The sequence below is a fragment of the Scatophagus argus genome, chromosome 23 (assembly GCF_020382885.2).
Source record: "Scatophagus argus isolate fScaArg1 chromosome 23, fScaArg1.pri, whole genome shotgun sequence".
Taxonomy (NCBI): domain Eukaryota; kingdom Metazoa; phylum Chordata; class Actinopteri; family Scatophagidae; genus Scatophagus; species Scatophagus argus.
The window spans coordinates 168,081-194,465 of record NC_058515.1 but is presented as its reverse complement, the minus strand read 5'-3'; the positions used below and the strand labels follow the sequence as shown (position 1 = coordinate 194,465).

Sequence of the window (26,385 nt, the reverse complement as noted above, 5' to 3'; positions counted from 1 at the left end):
AAGTGTAATTTCATGACATTGTACTAAGTTTCAATAGACTAATAAACTCTATAAGAAACTAATATTAAATGATGAATATCATACCTTTCCCAAAATTTATTAAAAAACACTACTGGTCATCATGATTTCTTTATGTAGTCTGAACAGGCCTGGATACCAGTGCAGATATACGGTGCAATGCCCAATCAGCCTCCCAAACCGTCCTTCATGTCTATGTTTATCCTGGAAGTGGACCAGTTCATCCTCACTCCGCTATCCACTGCTACACTAGACGCTGAAGATGAGGAAACTCTCAAACAGCTTTTGGTTTTCAACATCACCAAACCCCCTGTGGACGGCTTCATCACACATTTATCTGATCACACACGCCCAGTCTCCTCCTTCACATGGCTTGATCTAAATGACATGCTCATTGGATATCAACCACCAAACTCCTCACATACCCAACGTCGGAATTATGAGGTAGCGTTCTTTTCTTATACTTGGTATTGTATTGTAAAAGAGTGTGGTATTGGCTGTTGTTTCTGAAAATCTATGCAATCTTCCCACACAGGTGGAATTTGAAGTTCATGATTTTTTTTTTGAGAAGAGCCAACCAATGACTGTTCATATGTCTGTAAGGAATTCAGACACAAATTCACCCAGAGTGTCTTGGAATATGGGTATGTTATTGTCACACTACAACTGTGCAAACCTTTTCAAATGCACAGGAGCATTTAGGTTGTTTAATGTTAAAACTCAAATTTATTTTAACAATTATCTCTCATAATGAGAATGAAGGTTCCATGGAAAACCTCTTTTTTTTTTTACAATAATAAATGAGAACAGAACATGGGGTGACTTTACCAGAATAAGGAAGTAATATACATAAAAGCATGACAATAAATAAATAAATACAGTTTAAACAAAATCATCTGGTGGAAATATACTCCTTCCACTTCCTCCAAATTTAGTTTCCTGCAGTTTCATGGAGAAAATTTCATAGATTATTTTATACCACTCATCTTTTGAGGGAAGGTCTGGTCTAAGCCCCTTCTTGGTAAATGCTTTCCTAGGGGCTATGCTTAGTATACCAAACAAGTTAAATCTCTTTTAATTAACTGTTGTTTTGGCTTTAACATACATTTATTGTCTTGTTCAGTCTCACCACCCTAATCACCCTTGCACTCAGCAGCAGCAGGCAGCTGTACACTACCTTCCAACCACTACATTAACAAGTTGGTGAAGAAACTCACACATTCAGCAGTTAAAGGAGTTGGTCAAGACAATATAAATGAATACTATTTTTGCCCTTGTGTTTTATTACCTAAGTTATGTCAGGCAATAACTTGTCATGCATATCTGTCAGCTTTTTCTAGTTTTTCTGCCACCAAATAAAAAAAATAATGAAATTAGCTGTAAGGTTGCTTTAGGCAAGGGTTACACTAAAGAGACTGGAATAATAATAAATCATCTTCATGAAACATAGTACGAACTGCATCCAAAACAAACTGTTTTCTTGTCTGAACACAGATAAGCTGGACACTCCAGCTGTTAAGTCTAGTGATTTTGGTATCTAGTGATTTTTGTCTTATAGGCCTCAGTCTGTTAGAAGGTCAGTCCCGACCAATAATGTGGGAGCAGCTCCAGATTGTGGATAGTGATAACTTGAATGCTGTTCGAATCATCACTGTGGACGGCCTGCAGCATGGACGACTTACTGTCAGAGGTACTAGCACAATAGTGAAAAAAAGACAAATTACATATTCTATCTGCAACTGATGTCTAGAGAGTTAAATTTAAGCTTGAACATATAATTTTAAAGTCATGGTAAAGTCTGTCTGACTATACTGCAAATGTGTCCATAAGTTGGTTATCTGTTGTTTCATTAGGCAAGGTTCAGCTGTTCAAAAGTCATGTCATCTAGTAAGACGAGTATTAAGAACAGCAAAATTTTTGAGTAAAATCAGAGAAACATGCACCTTTAGGCTTAGACCTTTGGGGAAGTGCCATTGACCAATGACAAACCATGTTGGTTCGTACCCTTGAGAGGATGGAAAGCTGGAGAGTTCAAAACATAACAAGAAGACACAAATGATTAGGAATTTACTGTACCTGTTTTGCAAAAGTTTATTAAGGTGCCCCTGACTCAAAATTACACTATTTTTAAGGGAGCCTGGGGATATTTCAGTTGTTAGCTTAATGGTGAAATCAGTTGAAACAGTGTGTTCACAAACATCTGCTGCTTGAGTTGGTATGTAAGAGACAAAAACATGTGCATCACAGAGGAGTTAACAGAAATCAGACAGAATGAGTAGGTGGTCCTTCAGAGTGGCTTAGGATTCTGATGTTCTCACAGCTAAAAGAATGTGAAAAATCTCCTAAAATGCTTTACTATGCAAAAGAGGAAGAAACTAGCTTTTTTCTATCATAAACCTGTTTTTAAACTTCCACGGTTTCTCAGAAAGAGGAACAAGGTTTATTGGAAATGTGGTCTTAATTTTGAGAACATTAGCCTACAATATGACACACTAGAAATCATTTCCACCAGAGGTATTACATTTGTTTCAATTAGTCATGAAAAGAAATTTGATTTTATTGATATTAACATTATTCAAGAATTGATTCCAAGTTTTGTTTGTGTCATGTAAAATACAGGTGGAAAGAGCTTCATGTTCACTGTCAATGACATCAAAACGGGTGTAGTTCGCTATCACCATGATGACAGCGACTCCACCAAAGACTTCATAATCTTCCGCATCACTGATGGCCACCATCAGACCCGACATAAGTTCCCCATCAAGATCCTGCCAAAGGACGACAGCCCTCCATTTCTCATCACTAACATGCTGCTGGAGGTGTCTGAGGGCAAGATGGTTTTGCTAACAGACTCAACCCTCCAGGCTTCAGATATGGACTCCAGCGACGACTATGTCCTCTTTAACATCACGCGCCCCCCACAGGCGGGAGAGGTCATGAAAATCCCAGGACCTGGACTCACGGGTCAGAATTGCGTATATTTTAGTATTTATTTGATCTTACCTGGAATTAGGTTTTCTTTTCAACCAAATTATGTCATGTTTCTGTTGGCTTTAATCCAGGTTATCCTGTCAGACACTTTCTGCAGAAAGACCTATCTCAGTCCATGGTTTACTATCGACACCTAGGAAATGGGGTCTTTGCTGACTCCTTCGAGGTGGTGCTGTCCGATTTCCATGACCCTCCCAACCTGTCAGAGTCTCAAGTAGGTAACAGTTACACATTTTCATTTATACTGGATGATCATGGACATATCTTCTAGCCACAATAATGTATCATAAGTAGTAGGACCCCATTGACATCATCCATGGGTTTCTGAAAAGCTGTATGAGAAGCTCAAAGTCATGATTGTGGTCATTGCCATCTTGGCTTTGCCTGACTCCACCTACCTTTTGGCTAAAATGGGGAAACAGGTGGGGTGTGGGTGAATGTGAGGGGAGCTGGTTACTGAAACTTCCCCACCATACCTGGAAGCTATCAAGTTATGACTAACAGGCAGTTGCTGGGTGAGGAGCTCTGTCACCCGGGAGGAGCTCGGAGTAGAGCTGCTGCTCCTCCACACGAAAGGAGCCAGTTGAGGCTCGGGCATTTGTTTCAGATGCCCCCGAGATGCCTTCCTGGGGAGGTGTTCCGGGCATGCCCCACTGGTAGGAGGCCCAGAGGAAGACCCAGGACACGCTGGAGGGACTATGTCACTCGGCCAGCCTGGGAACACCTTGAGGTCTGCCCGGAAGAGCTGGAGAAAGTGTCTGGGGAGAGGGAAGTCTGGGCATCCCTGCTCAAGCTGCTGCCCCTGCGACCCGGTCCCGGATGAAGTGGAAGAAGATGAATGGATGGATGGATGGAGGCAGTTGCTGTATTTGCACCATAGACTATTATTTGTTCTTGAGTTTGATTGTGCATTTATTCATTCCAAACAGCCAGAATACCTTATTGTACATTAGCCACAAGCTAATGAGGAATAGCAGATACTGAAGGTATTTGTGTCTATGTGTTTGTGTTCGGCCTCTGACTAAAACTCAGCACTCACCAGACTTTGTTTTTTCTGTTATCTTCAGTATCTTTCCTTTTTGTCACCTGTTCTCTAAAATTAATTAAGTAAGGGACATTTCCTCCTCTAATATTACAGTAACTTTACATTACAGTGGATTTCAGCAGCTACACACTTGCTACAGAAGAGTTTGAGAAGGGAGAGTGAAGATACATCCACTTTTTAAACCCAAAAGATTTGGCCACTGTCCATGTCCACTTGCCGCGTTGACATTCTTTCATTCACTGTGACAGAGAATTGTGATTATGGCAAGCTGAAGTGGAGATGGGTTACTACACTATGATACTATAAAGGGGACAGCTGCTAAGCTTTTATTTAACTGGCTTCATTTTCTGCACCTAATAATCTCCACCAGTACTGAAAACTTGTGGGAAAAACCACAAGCAGTCCAAGCAAACAATTTCTTGTGATCTCCAAGGCATAAGTAGCCCCAGCATGTAGTTTCATTTTTTAAGAAAATTAAAATACCTACAGCAGCTACACTTCTTGCATAACTCTTTCTATCTATCTATAATGGTGTCCTTGTGATGCAGGTGGTAATGGTGCACATAGAGCCTGTTCCAGACAAACCACCAAAAGAGGTTCCTGGTTCCAGTCGGTGTCTTGTCATTAAAGAAACAGAAGTGGTTCATATAACAAGGAAACAGCTTCACTTTGTAGACCAGGAGTCCCCAGAAAGTGAGCTTACATATACAGTCACCACTCCGCCTTTCTACATCGGTCCTAACAGGTTAATATGTCCTCATCTTTGGATAACACGCTGAACACCAAACAAAGGAAAAGTATCTGTCTGATTTATGTGTTGTTCTTGTCAAGAGTAGGAGTCCAGATGCAGGGACATTGTTCTTAGTTGACAGCATACCCAAATTCACTAAAGACTCCAATGCACCAGTGCTGAGACTCTTTACACAGGTAATTCTTTTAGTTTCTTATTCAGAAATACACTGTAAGTAAATGTAGTAAGACAAGCATAGCCACAATCTATCCATTTTTTTCTCTTTGTTTTATTCCAGCATGCAGTGAACTTCATGAAAGTAGCCTACATGCCTCCAATCATGGACATTGGCCCGTACCCCCAGCATATCCAGTTTGTTCTGTCTGTAACCAACCACCTGGGCAAAACAGTCACTGGGATCTGCTTTAACATCACTGTGATGCCAGTAGACAACCAGCCACCACAGGTGGAATATAAAATACTTTTTTTAATTATATAATTTTATGCATGGAGAAATGTGGATATATAGAAAAAGTAAGGATATGTTCTGTTTCAGGTGATCACCAATCCTATGACTGTTGATGAAGGAGGGGAGTGCTTGGTCAGCCCTGAGAACTTGCTGCTGTCAGATGTGGACTCCATGGAAGAAGTCCTGCAGGTGCAGCTTCAGAAGGAACCACAGCATGGAGCTCTGCAGCTAGGCACCCTCCTGCTAAAACAAGGCCATGTTTTCACTGTGCAAGACCTGAAAAGCCTTAAAGTTAGGTCAGATATTCTACTTCAGTTGTTTCTTCATTTCATATGTCATTTATACTTAAGTCATATGAATATCAATATGAATGAGGAAAAATAATGGTGTTATTATTCGTAAAGTATGATAGTAGGTATTATGTAAGGTCTATAACATGGAAGCACCTTAATAATACAGCTCTACCAGATTCATGTTTATGTCCAATATCAACTGGTTTTTGATGACAATTTGTTTTCTGAACTGTGTGAAACTGCAGTTTGCATTATAGTTACTATAGCTTATTGTGTTGCAAGATTTGCATCTTTTCTGTCTGGTTGTGTCTCATCAATTTATTTCTAGCAATAGATTACAGCAACTGACAGCTAACAAATTCACTGCCCAGCACCTGTAGCCACTAGCTAAAATGAGCAATTAGGAAGCAAGAGACATCGGTTCTTTCTCAGAAGTTGGCATAGACCAAAACAGAGCTAAAAGAGAGTGAATATTGGAATTACATTCATGAGGTAGATTGGAAACGTGACTCTTGTAAACACTAGTCTCGCCCTGTTTCTGCTGGATGTCTAAATAGCAGCATATTGTGGAAAACAGGTTTTTGAATTGGCTGGTAGCTTGGAGTTCTACCTCTAAGTGGCCAAAAAGAAAAGAAACAAAGAAAGATTAATGGTGCCTTAAAATCACTAAATAAAGTAAAGCTCTTGATGCAAGTACTGTTATTAAATTAAAATGAAAATCAGTCAGACAAAAAGTGATTTTCAAGAACACAAAACACATTAATAGTTCAGGTCCCAGATGAAAAATATAACCAGTTCTCAACATCGTGATCTAAGTGGAAATGCTTATCACTGTATGTTCCTAAAAACACTGTTCAGTCCAGTAGATGAGCCTGATTCTTGTTTAATCCTGAGACTTGCCAAGTGTCACCAGCTGTAATTTTTATCAGGATAGATGGCGGGAGGTGGCTAAGTAATTGGATACCAAAGCTGTTTACAACAGGTCCATTTATTTTAATTCCCTGACTTATATTTGCAAATGTTGATTTTGTCTGTCATTCGTCCATCAGATACAATCATGACAGCTCAGAAACTGTAGAGGACAACATTGAATTCACTGCAACAGATGGCACAAATTCAGTCAGTTTTATCCTGCAAATAAAGGTAACTGCTCTCATTTGAGAAAATAATGGCAGTTTCATTAGGAATAGATAATCCTAATGGCTTTACACTTTTGGTCCTTCTTTCTAGTCATAAAAATGTATAAACTTAACCATTAATTGTTTTACTTAAGGTATTTGCATGTGATCTCCAGGTGAATCCTATCAATGATGAGGTCCCAGTGTTGATCGCTGGTTTAAAACCGGTTCTCAGCTGTGGGGAGGGACAGGAAATAGTCATCACTGCAGAGTTTATTTACGCTACTGATGCAGACAGTGACAACAGCAGCCTGGCCTTCCTCATCGCCCGGCAGCCGTATCATGGTGTGGTGCTCCGAAACAGTGTCATTGTCGATCGCTTCATCCAAGCAGACATCACTGCAGGGATCATTACCTACAAACACACAGGTTGGTCGCAGACAGTGGGAAGAGTCAGGAATTACACTTTCTGCATCAATGAAAGTAGGAGAGTTGGTTTAATCCAGCTATTTGGAGGTGTTTAAACTGACTCAGTCATTGTCACCTAAAATTTGAAACATCCGTTCTCATAAAAACTCACCTATTAGTAACTGTAAGAGAAATATATCTGAGCATTACATCTGTACTATCAACATTAACGAAGCCATACTGATTGTACTCTTGTGGACAAGTCAAAGCTCTTGTAACAGCACAACTTTCATTATTTACTCCAGTTATAAAGCTCCCTACATGTCTCTTAGACCCCATCCCAACAAAGCTCCTCAAGGACGTCTTTCCCTTGATTGACATTTCCTTTTTAGATCAGATCAACATGTCTTTAACAACAGATTATGTACAAAAGGCTTTTAAAACTGCTGTTATCAGACCCTTACTTAAAAACCTTCACTTGACCCAGACATCTTAGCAAACAATAGGCCGATATCCAACCTCCCATTTGTGTCTAAAATTCTTGAAAGAGTTGTTGCAAGCCAGTTAACTACAGGAACTGCAGGAACAGTCTGTTTGAAGTGTTTCAGTCTGGTTTCAGAGCCCATTACAGCACAGAAACAGCACTGGATAAAGTTACAAGGCATCAGACCGCTGACTTGTCTCCATACTCGTTCTACTGGACCTCAGTGCTGCCTTTGACACTGTAGATCACAGCATTTTATTACACAGATTAGAACAGGAGACTAGGATCACAGGGACAGCACTAAGCTGGTTTAAATCATATTTATCAGATAGATTTCATTTTGTTCATATTAAAGATGTGTCCTCTTCACATGTAATACATATATACATATTACATGGCGTAAACTTTCATTGTTATGCTGATGACACCCAGCTGTACTCATCCTTAAAGCCCGAAGAAACAGCCGTTAGCCAGGCTCCAGGCATGTCTTAAGGACATAAAGGACTGGATGACCTCCAATTTTTTATTATTAAACTCAGACAAAACTGAGGTCATTGTTTTTGGCCCCAAACATCTCAGAACTAGAATAGCTGATGATATTCTCTCTATGGACAGCATTACTTTGGCCTCCAGTACGACTGTGAGGAACCTCAGCGTTGCCTTCGTGTCATTTATCCATCATATTAAACAGATCTCTAAGACCACCTTCTTTCACCTCTGTAATATTGCTAAGATTAGGAGCATACTCTCTCAGAGTGATGCTGAAAAACTTGTCCATGCTTTTGTTACTAGGCTGGACTACTGCAACTTATTATCAGGATGTCCAAATTATTCTATTACTAGCCTGCAGCTGATCCAGAATGCAGCAGCTAGAGTTTTGACAGGAATCAGTAGAAGGGACCATATCTCCCCCAGCTTAGCTTCTCTTCACTGGCTTCTGGTAAAATTCAGAATAGGCTTTAAAATTCTCCTATTTACATATAAGGCCCTAAATGGACTAGCCCCACCATACCTGCAGGATCTAATAGTTCCATATATTCCCAATAGAACACTCAGCTCACAGAGTGCAAGTTTACTTGCAGTTCCCAGAATTCATAAATGTAGAATGGGAGGAGAAGCTATCAGGTACCCTACTGTGGAAAGAGTTGTCAATCTGGGTTCGACAGGCTGACACCACCTCCGCTTTTAAGACTAGTATTGAAACCTTTCTGTTTAGTAAAGCATATAGTTAGCCTCAAAAGTGTGTAGGGCTGGTAGGTATAGTTACAGTCACTTCTTGATATACAGGAACAGGTAGAATAGGTCTGACTAACTCTTAGTCTTTAATGTCTATCATAGCTACGCTGCTATAGGCCTTTGCTGTCGGGGGACACAAACATGATCTACCGAGCAGTTCCCCCACCTCCTCAACACCACCACCATCTCTACTCCCCCACCTCCTCTCCTCTTCTTCCTCTCCCCTCTTCTCCTCTCATCAGGTCGCCATATGATTCATTATTTTATGTCACTAATTATGTGTCCAGTTTTCCTCCCTTTCTTTCTCTCTCTCTGTATCTTTTTGCAGGTATCTTTCCGTCCAGATATACATGTTGAACTGCATCCAGCCCTCTGACAAACCCAATGTCTACTGTCAACATCTGCCTATGTCATTCTTCTATGTAGTGCTATTTTAACTAACTTGAACAACATATCAGCTAAAAAACAAATACATACAATAAATAGTCTTTCAGTATTCCAATTAAAACACCCTGTCATGTTTGTCCTTTATGATGAATGATGCTTATTGCATGTATATTTCTCTCTCTCTCACTCTCTTTCATCCTCTCTTCCTGTCTACGTTTTCTTACCCCCCTTCACCCAGCCGACTATCAGCAGGATAGTTCTCCCTTGTGAGCCGGGTCCTGCTCAAGGTTTCTTCCTGTTAAAAGGGAGTTTTTCCTTGCCACTGTCTGCTTGGGGTTCAGACTCTGAGTTTCTGTAAAGCACCTGGAGACAATTTTGATTGCAAATAGCTATATAAATAAATAAATTGAAACTGATTGAATATGAAAAGAAAATTTCTGCCTTATGAATTAGATCATAGTTGTAGTTCATTTCATTATCATTATATAATCTCATCCTCATCACTTAAAGATTTATCTTTATAAGCTCCATAGACATGTAAATGATACAGTGTCTTGAAGAGATTAAAAAGTTTAATACTGTACAATATAGTACAGTATATTGTATTTGTCCTTAGCTTATATATTCTATTTTTTACTTAGCTTATATTTCTATTTTTTATTCAACTTTTCATTTCATATTTTTTATATTCTACTTATTGCTCCCGGGACCTGAGTCCTAATTTTGTACCATAAGCATGTAAATGTGAGCTAGTATGACATTAAAAGTTCCTTGAACCTTGATAGATTGCCTCTAAAAGTACTTATGGTTTCAGGGCTGGAGATTGGACTAACTCCTCACCATGACACCATCACCTTTGTCATTTCTGATGGAGAAACTGAAAGCTCAGCTCTGTGCTGTGCTGAAGGACATCCCACCAAAACCAGAGGCACAGCTCAGATACGGGACAGTCTGCCTGTCTATGACCTCCACATCACAGTGTTTCCAGTTGACAGCCAACCACCTTCACTTACAACAGGTGGGCCACACAATCTGCTAGTGTCCAGAAAACCAGCTTTGATGTATAACTTCACTTACAAATGAAAATAAAACGTGTGAAATTAACATTTCCTTCACTGCACTGTCCTGTCGCACCTGTTACTTTGTACGTTCCATCTTTGTCATTCTAATCAGTAATTTTTTTTTTCTTCAGTAAACAATACTTCAATGTAGAAAATTTAGCAGTATATTGTACACATGTAGGAAAGTATTACATAAGAACACTACAGAACACTGTTGAATACATCCCGTCCTGCATGCATCTTCCACAGACAGTAAAATATGAGTTTAATAGTAGACAGAGATGGCAAGTACATAAAAGTGAATTAAAAAAAAAATTGAAATCGTCTTTTAAGATGATATTGTCTATCCAAGATTTAGATGAAGGAGGCAGAGAGAACTTCCACAATATTCTACATGCAATTACGGAGGTGAAGGCAGTTCCATATAAGTGTGAATATTTGTTGGGATGTCATTTACTGATTTGCTTTATTGATCTTCCAAAGATGGCTGTGAGAGGAGATGGTGAAATTTGAATCTGAATTAGTTCTGAAATATATGTGCCAGATAACACAGGCAAAGCAAGCCTCTATTACATTTATCCTCTTATGCGTTCTGGTAAATTGTGGAAAGCTTAGCTTTGCTATAATGAACATGAAGAACTTCAACAATGAAGCACCTTAAACTAGATGAAGTTAAGTTGAGCGAAAGAGGAGGATAAACAAGCACTGGCAAATGACTCCTCCACATTCAAGTCCTCCTCAAAGCAACTCTTTTCTAGCCAAGGGCATAAAACCAGGACCAATTCTTGCTGGTGAGAACACATACCAAACAATGTGCTGAAAGAGTTAAGAACTGACAGAATGTGAGGCTCAAGCACATGTAAAAGTTGGTTGTCGGTGTACAGTGAAACTTTGTATTCTGGCCCCATTTCCTGAATACCTAAAATCGTGTTTCTGTTTTCAGTGGATTAATGGTGACAGTAAATGTAAGAAAGGTCCTCTTCATTACTAACGTTCCTAACATTTCTCCTTATTTTGTGGCATTGGTAGTTTGGACAGAATATGTAACAGTAGTGAAAGAAATAAGACACGCAACAGAAGCATGAAATGTTTTATTGTAATTGTGGTCTGTATTAACAATGTTTGTTTTATGGATGTGGTAGGTGCCTCTCAGCTGGGGTTGAATGGAGCTCTACCCTGCAAAGACAAGATAAGACAAGATAAAGTTATTGTGGTTAATTAAGCATGTGGTCTTGGTAATATAATCTCTTTCACAATGAAGCCTGCATGGCTTAATTGTGCAATAGTGTGTGCAGGTCACTCACCTCTGAAAACTGAGCACCAATTTGAGGCTCTGGGGGATACTATCTGGTGTATAGTGGAGGGGGGTGACAATAAACTCTTTTCCAGGTTTCTGTCACCTAATTGCACTGTGTAATACACATTGAGAACACATCGTCTATTTGTGGGTATTGTTGAAAAGTTTGATGTCTTTGGGAGGAGTAGATTTCCCTAATTATATATAGTTTGGTAATGGCTGAGGTCCTAATCTGTCATGAACCTGGCTAGGAGTAAGGAGGACTCAAATGCACGACTCGAATCGGTAGAGCAGTAAACAAGGTTTATTCCAGGCAGAGGTCGGTACACAGAAAAGCAGTCAAACCAGGCAAAGGTATCCAAGACGAGAGGCAAAAAGACGAGGTCAAAAAACGAGCAGGGATCAAACACTATATAGCTATGACTGTGGCTGTGAGAAATGCTGGAACGTGAGGCTGTGAACATCAACGAACTGGCAACGAGACAAGGCACAAGAGGGTATATATGCAAGACTAATGGGGAGTGATAAGAGACAGGTGCGGGAGAAACAATCAGGGTTCAGGTGCACACAGACGGGGAGGGGGCAGGGCAGACAGGAACCTGGAACAGAGACAGAGGTAAGTGATCACAAAATAAAACAGGAAGACAAGACATGAAACATGAGGAAAAAATAGAACACTTAACAGACAAGGAACATGACAGTACCCCCCCCCCCCCCAAGGGCCTGCTCCTGAAGGCCCAGGTGCATCAGGGTGGGCAGCGTGGAAGTCTCGGACGAGGGAGCGGTCCAAGACGAACCTCGATGGAATCCAGGAGCACTCCTCAGGCCCATAGCCCTCCCAGTCCACCAGGTACTGGATCCCCCGGCCCCGATGGTGAGCAGACAGGAGCTTCCGGACTGTGAACACTGGGTCCCCATCGATGAACCAGGCAGGTGGAGGGGGTTTGGCCGGAGGGACAAGAGGACTGGTTCTGACAGGTTTAATATGGCTGACATGGAATGTGGGATGGATCCGCATTGACCTTGGGAGCTTAAGCTGAACCGTGACCGGATTGATGACCCTGGCGATGGGAAACGGACCAACAAACCTGGGAGCGAGCTTATTGGACTCCACCTGAAGTGGAAGGTTCGGAAGGTCCTGTAGCGAGGGGCGGGAGTCCTCTTACGGTCCGCGGCTGCCTTGTAGAGGTTGGACTGTCGTTGGAGGTTCTGGCAGGCTCGCTCCCAGGTTCTCCTACAACATCTCACCAAAGCCAATGCAGATGGTACTGAAGACTCCGGGTCTATGGAGGGGAAAAGAGAGGGTTGGTGACCATGAACAACATGGAATGGAGAAAAACAAGTGGACGTAGTCACTGGTCACTCACGTAGTCCTTTGCATTTAATGGCTTTGCATTCTGGAGCTGAGAGAGAGAACAACCTGCCCCTAGGGGGGTTACTACCTGGTAACAGGTCAATGGCACAGTCATAGGGGCGATGTGGCGGCAGGGACATGGCTTTGGCTTAACTAAAAACCTCAGCTAAGTCATGGTAACATGGCGACACATTAACTAGGTCAGGGTTCAATGAGTCAGGAGCAGCAGCTGAATTGCTGGACCTGGGAAGACAGGAACCAGCGCACTCAGGCCCCCTGGAGGTAATCCTCCCACTGCCCCAGTCAAAGTCAGAATTATGGACCCGGAGCCAGGGGTGACCTAAAATTACCTGATGAGCCACAGAGTCAAAAACATGGAAATTTAACATTTCGGTATGAGCGTCAGGAAAAATTAGCTTAACCGATTGAGTACAGTGAGTTATCCTGCCCAGGAGGGTGCCATCCATGGCTTTAACCTCAAGAGGGCGATGGAGACTTTTCTCGGTCCCAGTCTCCTGACAAGAGAAGAGTTCATGAGGTTAGCGTCAGCATCAGAGTCAATGAACACGGAGACCAGAAGTGAATTAGAGTCCGAAATAAGCCTAACTTGTGTCTGGAACCTGGCAGGGTTGCCAATGACGAAGCTTCTACTCACCACGAGCTGCTTCTTAGGCTGTGCCTTGGCCCCTTTGACATGGCAAGCACTCACTAAATGTCCAAGCTGTCCGCAGTAGTAGACCTTCTGTCCTGTTGTCGGTGGAGACGCTCTTCCATGGGAAGGTGGGTCCGACCCAGCTGCATTGGTTCCTCCATGGGGTGGTTAATGGGAAGCAGGCTGGATGCCGGTGGACGGACATGGTTCGGTCGATCCTGGGAGTCGTTCCTCCACCCGCAGTGTGGCGACGAACGAGCCCGAAGCTGTCCCCTCTCCTGGTCACGCTTGGTGAGTCTCTTGTCGATCTTGATGGCCAAGGCGATGAGTGAATCCAGATCCTCTGGTAGATCAACGGGAATCAGCTGTTCTTTCACAGACTCAGAGAAAAAAGTCCTTGGAAAAAAGCATGCCGCATGATTCCACTCGCTTACAGCGGCGAGGGTGCGGAAGTCAATAGCATAGTCAGATACCCTGCATTTACCTTGCCTCAACTTGAGTAGTGACCTGGCGGCTTCCCTGCCTGACGTGGTGTGTTGGAACACCTGCTCGAGGGCTCGAGTTAAACTGGCTAGGGCAGAGCAGGCTGCCGATCTGCGGCTCCATTCTGCCGTAGCCCACGCCTCTGTTCGCCCTGTGAGGTGGGAGATGATGAAAGCCACCTTCGCTCGGTCCAAGGGAAAAGCCGCAGCCTGCAGTTCAAAATGCAGTTCACACTGGGTCTGAAAAGGTTTCACGTCACCTGATTCCCCCGGAGAGTGATAAGAGACAGGTGCGGGAGAAACAATCAGGTGCACACAAACAGGGAGGGGGCAGAGCAGACAAGAACCTGAAACAGAGACAGAGGTGAGTGATCACAAAATAAAACAGGAAGACAAGACATGAAACATGAGGAAAAAAATAAAACACTTAACAGACAAGGAACATGACATAATCAGTGGCAAACTACAGTATATAAGGCTGCCACTATTCAGTAAGAGTGGCTGCTGCCTGTGGTCCACAGTCTGTTTTGCTCTTTTGTTTTTTCTGCTACAAGGCCATCTGAACACTAAATAAAAGCAGGGAAAGGGGACACCCCTGACTTGTTTCATGAGGGAGGGTAAAAGGATTTAAACAGTTGGAGTTTTAGCATTATGTGTCCTTTTTTGTAGGAGACATCTTTATAGTGGATGAGGGTGGGACTGCTCCGATAACTGCATCTCATCTGAAGGCCGCTGATGTGGACACTGTCATGAATGAGCTGGTGGTCAGTCTGATTTCTCCTCCCCAGTTTGGCTACATTGAAAATGTCCTGCCCAGCCCTGGCTTTGAGAAAAGCAACACAGGCATAAGCATAGGTACGCATTAATGATAGATATTATATCTAATATCTAATATATCTAATATATCTAATAAATGTAACCAAAATATTATTTAATGTTCTTGACTGTCTAACCGTCTTTTTTCCAGCCTCCTTTTCATACAAAGACATCATTGACGGCTATGTAAACTATGTACAGTCCAGACACCAGAGGATGGAGCCCACAGCCGATCAATTCATGCTCTGTGTATCAGATGGCAAACGCAGCTCTGCCCATGTCCCCTTCTACATCATTATTAATCCCACAAATGATGAGATTCCAGAGTTTGTGGCTCATAACATCACAGTAAGTTTTAATGGTTAGTTTCACTAATAAAGACCAAAAACACTGCCATCAAGCTTTGTTAACAAAATATGGTCCACTGCTCACTGATGTCATTCTGTGATGAGGTGCGAGAAGGAGAGATGAAGCAGCTGGATTCATCAGTTTTGCATGCGATGGACCTGGATGTACCCAAGAACATCCTGCACTTTAGTGTAGTTAAAGCCCCACAGCATGGCAGCATCATCAACCACAGCAATGAAAAGCTAGTCTACAAGAAACGGGAGGCCAGCCGTCAACTGTCAGTGGTCGACTTTACAATGACAGATCTCGCAAATGGTACTGTCCACACACCAGTGCTACGGCCAGACCAGACCAGACCAGTTCATTCACAGGAATAAAATGAACAACAAAGGAGTTCACATTATTAATTATTAATCTGCTGTTAGGTTTGTCTCAGTGTAAGCTCACAGTATGTCGTCTCAGAGCTAATGTTACATTCACGTCCTATACGAGATGGCATTTAACATGCAGACATTTTAGAATCATTTATATTCAGTATTACATCTTTCAAGAAGTCAAATTAATTTGTAGCATCATCTGCTTTCAGGTATGGATTTGACATATATGCATGATGACTCAGAAAATATGGAGGACAGTTTTACCATCCAGTTGACTGATGGTAGGCACCAACTCCACAGACAAGTGATGGTTAAAGTACTGCCAGTTAACGACGAGCAGCCTCATGTCATAAGGTTAGACTGACACCTTCAGTACAGTTCCTGTTTGAGTTGTCATATTATCCATTGTAGAAAAGAAAAGTGAACCTTGTCTTAATTTTCTGTTCTTCAGGAACAATGGACTCCAGGTGGAGCCAGGAGAGGCTAGGCTTATATCCAGTGTATCACTCTTTGCACAGGACAGTGACACTCCTTCTTCAGAAGTCATGTACATATTCAAGAGTGTTCCTACCCAAGGACTACTTCAGATTAAGGTTGGTGCAGTGCCACAATATTTCAGAGAAAAAACTTTGATATTATATTTTGTGACATTTTAGCTGTATTAAGTGATGAGAACATAGTGAATCAATCATTGGTACCAAATAGATGATTGGGCCACTACCTCATACTGACAGTTTAGCAAACACTATGATAAAGGATAAAGGCTTTTACCTCAAATATGAAAAAATATGAACTTGCTAGTTCTAAAGCCAAATGACAAGTCATCTTTACTGATTCAAATTTTGGCCTTCGGGGTTAGTGGAAATTAAATGCTGCTGTTCTTGCTCTGTGTCTGCTTGGTAGGCAAAGAGACAACTGTTTGCTAACATGTTAGCCGTAACTACTGAGTGAAGTGATGAAAATATGCCACTGTTTATAGCCTGCAGTGCTGCCCCCAAGTGGTTAAAAAAAAAAAAAATTAATACAGCATTACAACAACTCTAACAACTGACACATTCATCACTGTTAGAAAGAATTTTTAAATTGTCAAAAAGTTCATTTTCTCCTGCACTACAGGACAAAGATTCACAAATCTGTCCCCAGAGCAGTTTCAATAAACTTTGATCATATTAAAAATATTTTGTGCTTCTCATTTCCCAAAGGAATCAGTGGGTTTTGCAGTTTAAACAGTGTAATCTGAGCTATTAGGCATGCACCGGTCTTTGTTAATGTTTATGTGGTATGAAAATCGGTTTACTGTATGTTTAGCAAAGTTACGTCATCACTGAATGCTCATGCAGTTGAAAGCAAGAACTGGACTGATAATTAAATCTCAGTACTTTGGATAGAAAAAAAAATGTTTGGACATGGAAATTGGCTGGTGAAAACTATCCACTGGGCATATTTATATCATGTCTGTATCATGTTTTCTTACCTTATAATGTCTTCACTTATAGTGTATAGAGTAATTTTAGTTTTACTTTATAGTAAACTGTCACCATAAACACTGGGATAACATTCAGAAGTGTAGCACTCCTAACTGTGACTAATCCTGTCTCAGGAAGGTCAGGACTGGGTGACACTGACAGCCGGGAAGAACTGCACTCAGGATAAGGTGGACATGAACCTTCTGCGCTACTTGCATACAACTCTGCATGGCACAAAAACACAGGATTTCTTTGTCTTCTACTTGCTGGATGGAGAGAATCAATCACCACCACAGCACTTCCACATATCTGTCAGAGATCTTGAAAAAGGTACTGGAATTCACCCTTAAATTCTTCATTAGACATACCCTTTTGATCACATAGTCTATTTGTTAACTCCTTGTGACTGCCAGGCCATATCATGTTTGTCTGCCCTTTTCCCAGTTTCAATTGTGGTTTCAGTTATAATTTAGCCTTGAAATGTCTCTTTTACCATGATTTTCAGGAAATATTGCTCTCTTTGTGAAGCCAGTCAACGTCAGCCGTGGGGATCGTGTGGTTCTCACCACAGATGTGCTGTTAGCCACGGATGGCACAGACAAGCCTGAGGAGCTTCTGTATGTCATCACCGACCTTCCTCGTCACGGACACATAGAGTACATTAAACATCCCGGAGTGGCCATCACCACTTTCAGCCAGATGGACATAGCAGCCAACCTTGTGGCTTACATGCATGACAACCGTGCCAGCACACCCACAGAAACCTTTCAGTGAGTCCAGAATCCGTTGAGCAAGTTTCTCAAGAATTTTGTTGAGGTTTAGTTCACACTGTGGCTGAGATTTTATCAATTCACAGAACACATTCATCCATCCATCCATCCATCCATCCATCTTCTTCTGCTTTATCTGGAGCTTGAGCAGCGATGCCCAGATTTCCCTCTCCCCAGACACTTTCTCCAGCTCTTCCGGGTGGACCCCAAGGTGTTCCCAGGCCAGCCGAGTGACATAGTCCCTCCAGCAAGTCCTGGGTCTTCCTCGGGGCCTCCTTCCGGTGGGGTATAGGTCCAGGGGGCATCCGAAACAGATGCCCGAGCCACCTCAGCTGGCTCCTCTCAATGTGAAGGAGCAGTGGCTCTACTCCGAGCTCCTCCCGGGTGACAGAGCTCCTCACCCTAGCTCTCTAAGCGAGTGCCCTGCCACCCTGAGAAGGAAGCTCATTTCAGCTGCTTGTATCTGAGATCTCATTCTTTCGGTCATGACCCAAAGTTCATGACCGTAGGTGAGGGTAGGAACGTAGATTGACTGGTAAATTGAGACCTTCACCTTTCGGCTCAGCTCCCACTTCACCACGACAGACCAATACATTGACCGCATTGCTGCTGTCGCTGCACCGATCCACCTGTCAATCTCACACCCCCATTTTCCCTCACACATGAACAAGACCCCAAGATACTTGAACTCCTCCACTTGAGGCAGGAACTCTCCTCCAACCTGGAGGGGGCAGACCAACTTTGTCTGGTTGAGAACCATGGCCGGCTGCTTCTCATCCCAGCCGCTTCACACTCGGCTGCAAACCTCCTCAGTGCATGCTGAAGGTCCTACCTCAAAGAAGCCAACAGGACAACATTATCCGCAGAGATGAAATCCTGTGGTTCCCGAACTAGACACCCTGCGGCCCCTGGCTGCGCCTAGAGAGCCTGTCCATAAAAATGATGAACAGGACCGGTGACAAAAGGCAGCCCTGCCGGAGACCAACATGCACTGGGAACAGGTCTGACTTACTGCCAGCAATGCAAACCAGACTTCTGCTCAGAGAGTACAGAGACTGCACAGCCCTGAGCAATGAGCCCCAGACCCCATACTTCCGGAGAACCCCCCACAGGATGCCGTGAGGAACACGGTCGAATGCCTTCTCCAAGTCCACAAAGCACATGTGGACCAGTTGGGCAAACTCACACGAAACCTCAAGCACCCTGTGAAGGGTATAGAGCTGGTCTAATGTTCCACGACCAGGGTGAAAACTGCATTGTTCCTTCGGGATCCAAGGTTCAACTACTAGCTGAATTCCAGTACCCTGGAATAGACTTTCCCAGGGAGGCTAAGAGTGTGATCCCTCTGTAGTTGGAGCACACCCTCTGGTGCCCCTTCTTAAAAAGAGGGACCACCACCCCGGTCAGCCCGTCCAAGGGTACTGTCCCCGACGGCCACGCAATGCTGCAGAGTCTCCAGTCCCTGCTTCCATGACGGAATGCGGCAGGATTGAGGAGATCCTCGAACTGTTCCTTTCACTGTCCCGGTCAAAGTCAGCAGCTCTCCACTTCCAGTGTGAGCAGTATTATTAGGGCACTGCTTCTCCCTCCTGAGGCGCCAGACAGAGTTTCCTCAAAGCCGACTAATAGTCCTCCTCCATGGCCTCTCCGAACTTCTCCCAGACCCAAGTTTTTGCTTCCATAGTTGCTCGGGCTGCAGCATGTTTGGACTTCCAATACCCGTCAGCTGCCTCAGGGGTTCCACAAGCCAACCAGGCTCGATAGGATTCCTTCAGCTTGATGGCATGCCTTACTTCCAGTGTCCACCACTGGGTTCAGGGGTTGCTGCTGCGACAGGCACCAGAGACCTTACGACCACAGCTCCGAACAGCAGCTTCCACAATGGGGGTGGAGAACATGATCCACTCTGACTCAATGTCCCTGGCCTCCCTCGGGATCTGGTCGAAGTACTCTCAGTGTGAGTTGAAGACCCCTCTGACAGAGAGTTCCGCCAGACGTTCCCAGCAGACCCTGTGTTTGGGTCTGCCAAGTCTGTCCGGCTTCCAGCACCTTCCAGCACCTTTCCCAGGGACTGCAAGAAAGCTGGGTACTCTGCACTGCTGTTTGGCCTATAGGCCGAGACAACAGTGAGAGGCCTATCCCTGACCTGAAGGCGCAGGAAAACAACCCTCTCATTCACCGGGGAGAACTCCAACACATGGCGGCTGAGCTGGGGGACTATAAGTAAGCCCACACCAGCTCGCTGCCTCACACCATGGGCAACTCCAGAATAGAAGATCCAGAGCCCAGGCTTTGCGTGGAAGTGAGCCCAACTATCTCTAGCCGGTACCACTCAATTTCCCGCACTAGCCTGGCTCTTTCCCCCCCAGTGAAGTGATATTCCATGTCCCCATAGCCAGAGTTTTTGTCCAGGGTTTGTGTCGTCGGGGCCCCAGCGCACAGCTGTCGCCCAAACCACATTGCACCGGCCCCTTCTGAACCCTCCAATGGGTGGTGCGCCTACGGGAGATTCACAGAACACAGTTGTGATTTTGTTTTGGATGCAACAATTTGCATTTATGGTTCAGAATTGGAACCTATGCTATACTGTAACTACCGTGCATTTTAAAGTCAAAATAATAAGGTAGTTTTTCCTTGCCACTGTCAAGTGCTCGCTCATGGGGGGAAAGTGTGGTAGAAGAGTGTGTCCTGCTTTATTTGAAAAGTGTCATGGAATAACTTTTGTTGTGATTTGTCAATATAAAAATAAATTGCATTGAATTGAATGAAACTTAAATGCCACAATGTGGAAAGAGACTTAATGAATGAATCATGACAAACATGAAGCATGAGACTCAATGTCACTCAGAAGGGAGCAAAAATAGATGAAATTATTGTGTGGAGCAATGAGGAGACTGCAATTTACCTCACATTAATACATGAAAGCAAACATAAATGTCATATCAGCATGAAGTTTACTGTTCATATGAGTTTGACTCATGCTCTTTTAACTACATTGTGGCATTGTTTCCTTTTCTTCTGCAAAGGTTTAATGGCACCCGACCTGAAAAAAATAGCACCACCATCTTATCTTCATCATCTCATATCCCATCATATTTTCACTCAATTCCTACAAAATGATAATGGATAGAAATGCAAATGAATTCAGATTTTCTTGTGCAGATTTTCTGGAAATGAATTTTGTGCAATAATTATATGGAAACTTGAATAATGGCTACAGTTAAGGTCCTACATTGGCTAAGGCAGACATACATAACTGCCTTGTACAGATTATTGAAAGATGATTCTTAGCTTTCTTGTGAATTGATTTCTTACAGTGACCACAATGATTCGGACAGCCTAACAGTCTTGTATGTTTTGGCAGGTTTGTTGTGAGCAATGGGAAGATCAGCCGAAATGGAAGTCTTGAGATTGCAGTGGAAATGGTGGATCGCATCCTGCCATCTCTGTCCTCCAACAAGGACCTCTCAGTCCCGCAGGGTTCCTCCATAATTCTGGGTCCTGACTGCCTGGCTGTGTCTGACCCTGACACTCCACCCAGTGCCCTGACCTTTGTTCTCCTTCAACCTCCACAGTATGGCAGGCTGCTTTTAGGTGGTGCCACCCTAACTGCTGGGTCAAGCTTCACCCAGAGAAACATAGAGGAGTTGGCAGTAACATATAAACATGATGGGGGGCCATCTCAGATCGACCGATTTGCCTTCACTGCCTGTGACAGCACCAATCGAGGCTTCCTAGTGGATGGGCGATTACATATAGCACCTGTGTTCTTCACAATTCAGGTAGATGGTAAAAGGGTTTAGAAACTTTGTGGTTGAGCCACAACTCACCCAGCAACCTGAGCCACTTGTGTGGTCACATCCTTCCATTATCGCTGGTGGAGATTGTATTCCAGTCTTTTAACTGCACATCTCACATTTAGGGATCCTATGGGAAGAGAGTAGTATATCCATTTCCCTTAGCAGCTTTTTTCCATAAGAAACGTATTTAACCAGATTCAATAATGTTCACAAAGATTTTCTACACACTGTGGTCACGGGTGACAATGGCAAATATGTCATTCTAATTGTGGCGAGGTGTACGCTAAGGAGCATAAAAATCGTGGTTGCGACAACGCCACCCGGGGAATTGCGCCACAGGAAATCTGAGCTTGACTGTGTTGGTTATTTAGACCAAGGCCACACAGGTTCAATACCACAGGGGTAGAGAAACAAAACAATTTATTAACAAATGAAATAGACAAAATACAATTCAAAAACAGTCACACCAATTAAACACACAATAAAATAAACCAAGGGGCGAATGAAGCTGGCCGGGGCTACCATGCAGCAGGACAACCATAAGACAAAGAGGGGGGTGGTCCTCAAAAGAATCACCTGTGAAACTACACACTCACGCACACACAAAACCAAAAAAAGGGGGGACCGTGGAGAACACACCGCCACCAGGGATTAATGGCCACAGGGAGCCCACGACACCTGACAACAGAAGAAATAACGATTAATAAAACAAGCCCAAAGGTTAGTATAACTGGCGTGAACTAAACAAACATTTACTTAAAGAAAGAAAAGAAGAAAAAAACAATATAACAAACTCATCAATACAATAAAGGAAAAAAACCAACACAGAAAAAAGGGAAGGAACAAACTCCACATAAGGCCAAAACAGCAATAAAGCCAATACAATAATAGAGCCAAACGGGAGGAGGGCCGGAACGGCAGTGGAGCCAAAACGGTAGTAGAGCCAAAACGGTAGTAGAGCCAAAACGGCAGCGCAGACCCAGGGAGGGGTGACTGGTAGTTGCCGGCAGTTTACCGTCGCCTCGTTCCGTAAGGCTACGGCCACGCCCGAAAGAGGCAGAAGACAGCCAGCTCCTGTCACGGGTCAATCACTCAGCGAAAGGGCAGATGAGCATCTCCAGGAAAAACTACCAGTGGGGCGACACATCCCCACGGCCTGGCAGCCCGTCGCGCTCTGAGCGAAGAGGATCATACGCCCACAACGACCACGTCACACAATCACGGTGGCCACAGGAAGGAAGCAGAAGAGGAGAGGCAAATGCATCGCACATCTATATATAGAGACGCATCGCACCGCCCCTCAATCAAAGCGCTCCGTCCCTTAGCACAATGCCATATAGTGGCAGGGAAACATAATTCTTACTGAAAGGGAGTTCAAACTCTATCACAGTAAACTGTTATTATGCTTTTTGCCAGCAAAATAATAAATTTGAATCAATTCATTCTTTTTAAACAAATTATTATTATTTAATTATTATTATTAGTTTATTTGGCGAAAATATGCACCATTCTGCCTATGTACAACACCACAACATTTTAAAAAACTGAAATAGTTTAATGTGTGTTTATCATGACTCTGTCACTTCATTTCAAGTTCAAACAACTTGACGTCCGTATTAAAATAACTTTTTTTAATGAACAAATGGTGTACCATTTCAGATCAAGCTTTTGGATAAGTCACCTCCTGAGGTTGTCAAGCTGCTCCCTCTTTGGAGAGCAGAGACCTTAGGTGATGGACGACATGGGATCTTTCTGTCATCTCATGAGCTGAAGGCCCAGGACAGTGATAGCACAGAAGAAGAGCTGATATTCTGCATCGTTCGCCAGCCTCACTTTGGTTACCTTGAAAACATTACCACAGGTCAGAAAATATTTTTTCCCCCTCTAGATCACAGCTTTGCTTGGATTGAAAAAAATAATTCTTTATCTTTGCTCTTGCAGGAGGTTTTGTACCACAGCGTTTCTCTCAGAAGGAGCTGAACAAGAGAACTATTGTGTACATCATCAACACAGAAAGAGAGTCTCTCTCAGACAGCCTAGAGTTCAGGGTGTCTGATCCTTTGGGGAACACTGGGCCCTCTCACATGTTAGAAAAATATATATATATATATTTTTAATATTAACAGCGAACTAACAGTTAATGAATTAACAGTGTAATCTGTACTTCATCTTGTCTTTTCAGACTTGAATTCAGCTGGTCCGCGGTGGAGCTGTCTCAGCATGAGTATTTTGTGTGTGAGGAGCAGGGAACTGTCTCGCTGGACATTATCCGAAAAGGAAATTTGGCAGAGTCCTCATATGTCACTGTTAAGGTCCAGAAGTAGTTTATTATTGAAACTTAATTCACTTTATCCCTATATTTAGCTCATCATTCATCTGATCTGTTTCTTACAGATTAAGACTTAAGTGTGTCATGTTTCTTTATTGCAGGTACAGGAGGTGACTGCAACAGCTGGAAAAGATTTCCTCATAAGCAGTTCTTCCCTGATTCAATTTGATCCAGGTGTGTGTTGGATTATATAGATTATATATTATGCTTTATTGAATAAGGAGGACTTTCTTATCATGGTTAGTACTATTCACCCTGTGGAATGTTTCAGTGACTTCAGAGGAGCTTTGACAAGCCTGAGATAATGATCCTAATGATGTCATCAGGGTCTGTCAAAAGAAACTATGGGATTATTGCATTATGGGAAGTGTAGGATCCAGTGTTTTTGGAGCTTGATCCATTATACCAACTGAAGATAAGAAGACTGAAGATATTGCTGATTTGATTCTGGACTTGAAGATTCATTCTTAACCTTTTCAGTCACATCTCAAGATAGTTGTGTATGTGGGGGAGACTTGATATGTGATATTGATTGTTACGGGATATCACAGATAGATTAATATCGCGCATCATGTACATGGATGAACAGCAGGAGGGAAAATCTAATACAAAGAGGGAACAAATAATGTACATGAAATTGTCTCAATAGCATTTCCTTAGATTGTGGTCCTGTGGTTAGCTCACAAACATACGCTAACCACTAACTATCATAAAGAAGGAAGTACTATTCTAAAACCGTTTTTGTCTGTATAGGAGTGTCAGAGAGAAGCTGGCAAACGGAGATCACTCAGGATCACCTTGAGGAGCCTGAGGAGATATTTGAAGTGCTGCTGATTTCCCCAGAAGGCACAGTGATTGGCAGCATCTACAAGGCTCAAGTCACCATCAGAAAGTCAGATAGTAAGATGGGAGGTAAAATAAACCCCAGCTGTGGATTTTTAAGATCTCATAAGATACTTTGCAATGCAAAAGTATGTCATGCAAAGCCCTCCCAGAAGAGTGGAAGCTGTCATAGCTGCAAAGCTGCCTATATATTTAGAATGCAATATCATTAAAGTCCCTATTGGTGTAATAGTCAAGTGCCCCAATACTTCTGTCTACATAGTATTTGACACTAATAACTGCTCAAACTCAAACACCACAGGAGAGTGCCAGCTGAACCATGATGGGGATTCTCCTGTTCTTGGAGGAAAAGAGATCCGGTTAGATGCATACCCCCAGCATGGATCCATTCAACTAGAAAAACTGCCCCTTGGAACAGATTCAGTAATCTGGACTCGTGGAGACAGCATCTCCAGGCCTGGAACAGACGTCCCAAAAAAGAAACTCAAAGTTATAGGCAATCCAAAGTCTGCAAGTACCTGTTCTTAAAGATTAGCGCTGGATTTGACTTTATCCAAGCTGGCATTTTCCTTTTCGTAGTGGCTCTGCACCAGTTTCAAAACTTATTATTATTCCGTTTCATCTTTCAGATTGCACCTTCATCAGTTTTTCACAACGGAACAGACATTATTTACACGGTAAGCAGCAGCAGCAGCTTTTACTAAGCTTACTGAACCTTTTAAAGCCATTTAAGTCTTTATTTCTGTATTCTCTTTAATTTCAGTATCATGGGATCCTGCAAATGCAAGTAGAAGACGACACTTCCCCATTGAGGAAGGGCAGAAAGGCAAACATCCGGGTGGTTAGCAGGAGAGCACAGCAGCAGGCTTCAGCAGTGCAAACTACGTCAAAGTCGGATCCTCGCAGAAAGAACTCAAAAGCACAAACAACTGGACTGGCTAAAGGACATGTGAGTACAAATTTCTGCTTCTTCAATTAACACAGCAAAGAGCAGTTATCTTTAACCAGGATCTTTTGCTTTGTGATCAAGATCAAGGTGTGTTTATTATAAGATTTTATTTCGTGTTTTATGTTTAGTTATTGTGGATAAACATATTGCATTAAGCAACACCAAATAAATTCTGTACAACCCATAGGCTACAGCTGATAACTTCATATCCAAGCCCTGTGTACCAGAACTGATGGGGCTCCTGCATTTCAACCAGACCACCAATCAGCTTTTTCACTGCAATGGTGTTTCCTGGAAACCCTGGGCACCAACTGATCAGGTATTCTGACTTCGTAATATGGGGATCTTCTTTATAATAAACACATGCACTACCTTCTTCTGGATTTCTGGGAGAAAGACAATGTCAAGACAATTGCATATTTTTTTGCAATGCAAGCCCTAAACATTTAATCAGTGGAGCTGACTAATGATGATTTAGTTATTGCTAATTGACATTTTGACAAAATGTGGTTTTGACTGGTTAATATGAAATATTATTATATTTTGTACATTTTGACTTAAAATTTGAATTCAATGATTTTGAATTAAAATTTTAGTTGTTACAATTAAATTTAAGAGATCTAGAATTCCACTTGTGATATCTGTGATGTAAGAACAATTGT

The 26,385-nt window shown here is 42.7% G+C and overlaps 1 protein-coding gene across 11 annotated transcripts in view; it reads left to right on the top strand.

Moving 5' to 3' along the window:
• The window catches only part of frem1a (Fras1 related extracellular matrix 1a), a 38,995-nt gene that overhangs the window by 9,531 nt on the left and 3,079 nt on the right, over window positions 1-26,385 (top strand). For 4 of the 11 annotated variants that reach the window (XM_046380541.1, XM_046380538.1, XM_046380540.1 and 1 more), the window contains 29 exons: window positions 139-462; window positions 554-662; window positions 1,577-1,708; window positions 2,638-2,982; window positions 3,081-3,223; window positions 4,603-4,799; window positions 4,891-4,981; window positions 5,083-5,250; window positions 5,341-5,549; window positions 6,596-6,689; window positions 6,841-7,093; window positions 9,994-10,197; window positions 14,695-14,880; window positions 14,993-15,189; window positions 15,294-15,504; window positions 15,776-15,920; window positions 16,018-16,159; window positions 17,167-17,362; window positions 17,538-17,802; window positions 21,167-21,584; window positions 23,262-23,463; window positions 23,544-23,688; window positions 23,785-23,914; window positions 24,033-24,105; window positions 24,685-24,843; window positions 25,076-25,284; window positions 25,404-25,451; window positions 25,538-25,723; window positions 25,911-26,042. In XM_046380541.1, the coding sequence (XP_046236497.1) occupies window positions 139-462; window positions 554-662; window positions 1,577-1,708; window positions 2,638-2,982; window positions 3,081-3,223; window positions 4,603-4,799; window positions 4,891-4,981; window positions 5,083-5,250; window positions 5,341-5,549; window positions 6,596-6,689; window positions 6,841-7,093; window positions 9,994-10,197; window positions 14,695-14,880; window positions 14,993-15,189; window positions 15,294-15,504; window positions 15,776-15,920; window positions 16,018-16,159; window positions 17,167-17,362; window positions 17,538-17,802; window positions 21,167-21,584; window positions 23,262-23,463; window positions 23,544-23,688; window positions 23,785-23,914; window positions 24,033-24,105; window positions 24,685-24,843; window positions 25,076-25,284; window positions 25,404-25,451; window positions 25,538-25,723; window positions 25,911-26,042 (5,313 nt within the window). Of the gene's footprint in view, window positions 1-138; window positions 463-553; window positions 663-1,576; window positions 1,709-2,637; window positions 2,983-3,080; window positions 3,224-4,602; window positions 4,800-4,885; window positions 4,982-5,082; window positions 5,251-5,340; window positions 5,550-6,595; window positions 6,690-6,840; window positions 7,094-9,993; window positions 10,198-14,694; window positions 14,881-14,992; window positions 15,190-15,293; window positions 15,505-15,775; window positions 15,921-16,017; window positions 16,160-17,166; window positions 17,363-17,537; window positions 17,803-21,166; window positions 21,585-23,261; window positions 23,464-23,543; window positions 23,689-23,784; window positions 23,915-24,032; window positions 24,106-24,684; window positions 24,844-25,075; window positions 25,285-25,403; window positions 25,452-25,537; window positions 25,724-25,910; window positions 26,043-26,385 lie in introns of those variants that run through there. The other 7 variants (XM_046380542.1, XR_006842387.1, XM_046380543.1 and 4 more) reach the window with 7 other exon arrangements.